Source organism: Gossypium hirsutum, chromosome A06 (assembly GCF_007990345.1).
Source record: "Gossypium hirsutum isolate 1008001.06 chromosome A06, Gossypium_hirsutum_v2.1, whole genome shotgun sequence".
Lineage (NCBI taxonomy): Eukaryota > Viridiplantae > Streptophyta > Magnoliopsida > Malvales > Malvaceae > Gossypium > Gossypium hirsutum.
The window spans coordinates 40,207,441-40,212,315 of NC_053429.1; the positions used below are offsets into that span (position 1 = coordinate 40,207,441).

General features: G+C 33.9%; 1 protein-coding gene across 1 annotated transcript; it reads right to left on the reverse strand.

Annotated features, from left to right (window-relative positions):
* Positions 1-1,141: 1,141 nt before the first annotated feature.
* Positions 1,142-3,236, reverse strand: LOC107961683 (U-box domain-containing protein 45). Its single transcript, XM_016897759.2, has 2 exons — positions 2,367-3,236; positions 1,142-2,217 (listed from the first exon to the last, which is right to left on the reverse strand). The coding sequence occupies exons 1-2, from the start codon at positions 2,987-2,989 to the stop codon at positions 1,305-1,307; spliced, it is 1,536 nt and encodes a 511-aa protein (XP_016753248.1). The 5' UTR covers positions 2,990-3,236; the 3' UTR covers positions 1,142-1,304.
* Positions 3,237-4,875: the final 1,639 nt, after the last annotated feature.

Genomic DNA, 4,875 nt, shown 5'->3' on the forward strand with positions numbered 1-4,875 from the left:
CCATCATTGTTTCTTAATTCTTACCGTTACGTTTTAGAGAAAAAGCTGGCATGGTTGCACTGCAAAAGAATAACTCATCTATATAGTTTTTAATTTGCTGTTAATGTAGTAATGAATCTCCCACCTAACAGGCTAAAATCCATAATCCCTGACCATAAAATAAAAAAAATTCCCAATCTCTGATGAAATCTACCTAGAAGAATAGCTTGTAGTGTCATCAATCATTACAAACCCTAAATATGAATACCCAACTCTTATACGTATATATCATTAATATTGGAATATTTCAGCTTTGTGACCACGTGAAATCACATCATCATTTAGAAAAGGCTTAAATACACCAAAGCAAGAGTCAACAGTGAGCTGACTATTGTAACCCGTTATTCAGACTCAGATTCTTCTTCCTTTTGTCACCATTTGGCAATTTGCTTCTTAAACCCTCCTCTTAATCTGTAATTTGAATTATATATTTGTAGTTAAATAATATAATGTAATATAATATGCATGTATAGCTCAGTAAACAAGCTCAATGAAGAAAAAAGATTAAATAATACAATAGTTTAAAGTAATAAAGAAAAGGGTTTTTAACAAGTCCACACGTTCCCACTACAAAAGCAAATTCCACTCTGTAAATCCAGAGATTGTCAATGAAATGATCAGAAGTTGGATTAAAAATTTCAAAATAAGAAATGTTTAGTAAGTGGGGGAAAGAGATTCTCGGATGGGGAATTGCTGTGAATTTCTGTATGAAGATGTAAGTGACCCACACTTGTTTTCTTGGCAGCTGCTAGTGATGGAAAATAAATAAATAAATGGAATGGTAGTAGTAGGCAATAAGACATTGGACAAAAGTGTACCTTTGGGGTTTAAATGCAAGTGACCCCTTGATTGTAGGCAGATAGGGACCGAGATGGAGATAACATTAAATCTAATAGGCTTTAAGGGGCGACATTATTGGCAACATTATTAAGAGAGACATTCCTGAACCGTAAAATAAAAACCATTCATGAATACATTGTTGGTCACTACTCTTTTAGTATGGTTAGAAATGCAGCAGATAAGGCATGGATGAATTTGAAGCATTGAACTGAGCCAAAATGAAAAGAAGGCAAAATGGGGTAATCAACCACACACCAAAATGTCAAATGAAGCAGCAATTTTCTACAAAAGGTTGATTATGAAAGTACAATGATGGAATATTGACAACGGCTATATATCATACACTGACAACAGCTACAAAAGTAACTAACAGCTCTCTCCTCCTACATTGGATGGAAATCGGCATGGGTAACTCCATTTTTGGATCAAAAGGGTAAGCTCTTTGAAGTTGAGCTAGCTGTGAGGGACTTGAGATGTTCTGATGGAACAAAATCTTGAGGCAAATTGGCTCTATTCACAATTCTCTTCATATTGTTCTGCAAACTTTGTTGGACCAATAGGTTAACAGCTTTCTTCTCCTCACTCATCATCCCTTCTTCCACCAAGCAATCTTTTCCGTATTGATTTGCCGAAGACCCGTAAATTGGAGCAGACACTGCTGCACTTGTATTCCCGCCTAAGTTACCCGAAACTTGCTTCCCTTTATCCACTCTCAATACCTCCAAAATCCTAGAAGCTCTCTTTTGTGCTAACATGCTACCTAAAAGTGTCAATTCAAGCAGTGGTGAAACGATGCCTGCTTCAATCATGGCTTGCCTGTCTCTATAAGCCTTATGTGCCATCACCATGAGAATGTATGATGCTTTCTCTTGACAACCTGGGGAATCAGTCCAATTCAACACATCAACCAAAATTGGGAATGCTTCTGGGGCAATGCTAATCCCTTTTCTACCTTCTGGAGTGGACACTACATTGCTCAATATCGAAAGAATCCTTTCACTAACATCCATGTCCCCCAAGGCATTCACTAAAAAGGATATCAAATCAGACACCATAATGAAGGAAATGTTTGATGGGGAGATGGATAGATTGTAAAGCGCTCTAAGAGCATCATGCCTTGCTTGACACCCACTTTGCTTATCCAATATCTTAAGGGTTTTCACCAAGAAAGGGATAGCCCCCGAAGATCCAATGATAGGCTTATTTGAATCCAAGGCACTCAAGCCGAGGAAATTTGCTACTATGGCGTCTGAAACTGCTTGGCTTGGCTCATTAGGGGACTTTATAAGCTTTAGCATCTTATGCACTGCCCCTGCTTTAACAATGGCTGCTTTGTTCCTGAAAAAGAGGTTTTCAAACAATAGCTATACATTAATATAAACAAACATAAACCCAGTTTTTGACACACACACACACAAAAAAAAAGAAAAAGAAAAAAAAGAGAGATGAATTTGTTTTTAAAAAATGGGAAATTTTGGGGAACTCACTGGTCATTTCCGATTCCTAGATTAAGCAAGGCATAGAGAGCAGCGATCTGTGAATTAAAATCCTCAAAATCAAGCATTGCAATCAATGGGGGGATAGTTCCTAGGATGGCTAAAGTTACTCTGCTTTCTGGGTCATCTTTAGTGAGCAACCTCACTCTACTGGCAGCTGCTCTCTTGTTTTCTTCTTTTTCCATTTGCAATTCCTTAACCAAGCGCTTCAACCCCTCCAAAGCTTGCACTTTTTTCGTAGTCTCAGCATCACTTTCCGCTTCCTCTAAGTTCAAGAGATCGGCTAGCTTGTCTCGTTTGCCATTGTTGATGGAGTTTTTCACAGGTCTTTTTGTTTTTATGGGTTCGTTGGACTCTTTTAATACTGAACGTATTGTGGTGGTGCTGGTGGGAGGGGAAGGAGGAGGAGGAGGGCGGACGGCGTCGTAGATCATTTCCTGCATGAGCTGATGACGGTGGCGAGAACTGGAGCCGCAGCTCATGGCGTCGAAGATTTTTCTACGGAATGAGGCGGCGGAGAAGGCTGTACATAGTCTGAAGTGGTTGCCGGAGGTGGTGGGGGAAGGGCAACCGAGGACGACGGATCCGACGTCGTTGCGGTGAAACTTGGCCATTGATATTCAGTGAAGAAGAAGGAAGGTATGGGTTTAAGAGGGAAGAGAAGGGAGAGGTTTTCCTTCGTCTTCACATTCATGACACTCTGTTTTATTAGTAATAATTTATTCACTTCTTTTCAGACATGAAGAGAGAGAGAGGGATGCAATTTATACACAAATTATTTTAGAATCTTTCATTTTACCCTCTTTTATCAAGTTTTTATAAATGTATTCTAATCTCATCTTTTAAACAATATTGTTTTTTCACCCACATCTTCATATGTTTTTTGGGTCAGCTTTTGAATTCCCTATCCCCGTCTTCCGCATGTCTCTTATTGTTGCTAAACCCATGAATTTCTAACCGAGTGAATAGAGTTATTAGGATGAAAATAACATATCATTAAATTCACCTCCTACCAGTATCAATACTATTAATATTTAATGCTTGATTCAGTGACCATTAAATCTAATTTACAGCAATACTAAATGCAATTTACCAATACTTGGTAAAAAGTATCGCTACTTTTTTGTAAAAATTGAAAACATAATATCAATTTGATATCGATTTTAGAATAAGTATTGATATCTTCAAAACTATCGATACTTGGACAAAAAGTAGTATCGATACTTTTTATCCTAAAGCAATACTAACTTGTTTGAAAACAGTTAAAACATAATTGAAAATGTTTGATTCAATTAAAACCATTTCAATTTGGTTTTCTCAATTTGTTTAACTTAACTTTTACTCAAAAACACTTTAATTTGTTATATCAAAGTATATTATCAAATAAGGCTTAGTTTAATATTTATTGTTAAAACCGCAATCGAATCAATCAAATAAAAAGTCAATGATTTGATAGATTTGACCATTAATTTTTTTAAAATGTTGGGTTTTATATAAGAAAAAGAGAAAAAATTGGTTAAATTATACTATAATTCTTTGTACTATTCACAAATTTAGAATTTAGTTCATATACTTTTATTTTTAAGAAATTAGTCCATTTACTTTTTAAATTTCAAAATTGAGGTCTAATTGTTAATATTGTTAAATTTGTTAGTGTGACATTTTGAAAATAAAATTCACTTTGTAATAATGTAATTAAAAAATGACATTGTAATGAACTTAAACTTTACAAAATAACTTTAACAATTAGACCTGAATTTTGAAGTTTGAAAAATAGACGAATTAAATTTTTATAAATAAAAATATAAGAACTAAATTCTAAATTTACGAACTTATAACTATTTTAACCAAAATCTTTTAGGGGAAACGATATTTTTAGGGTAAACTATAAAAAAAGTCACCCAAATATTAACGTGTTTCTATTTTAATTATCTATATTTAAAATTTTTTATTTTAGTCACTCACCGATAGCTTTTTTTATTGGCAATAACAAATTTCATCCTCAAATGTTTACGGGCTTTATCAATTTAGTTCTAATTTTTTTAAAAAATCCAACAAAATTAGCTATTAACTTTACACATTCTATCAAATTAGTTTTACTTCTTACAAATTCAAAATTAAATTAAAAATAAAAAATATTTGAAATTTCATTTTTCGATAGAAGTATATAAGATCTTATAAAAATACATTCAAAATTATAAATAAATGAATTTCCATTTTTCTCTTTTTTCTGACATGAAATTTATTTATTAAAATAATACTTTTAAAAATCTACATAAGACTTAAATTAAATTCAAACTTCTCCAATTTTTAAAAAATTTGTAAAAAATAAATTTTATTATATGCTTGGCCTTACCCCATAGTCCTCGTCAAATTTGGCAAGTGCTAGGCAACCGCCTTCGCCCACAGCCACCAACACTTATAACTTACTTTAAACTCTTCGATTCCATATCCTTCATCATCGTGCCATCGAGCTAGGATTTGGTTGTAAAGCTATTGA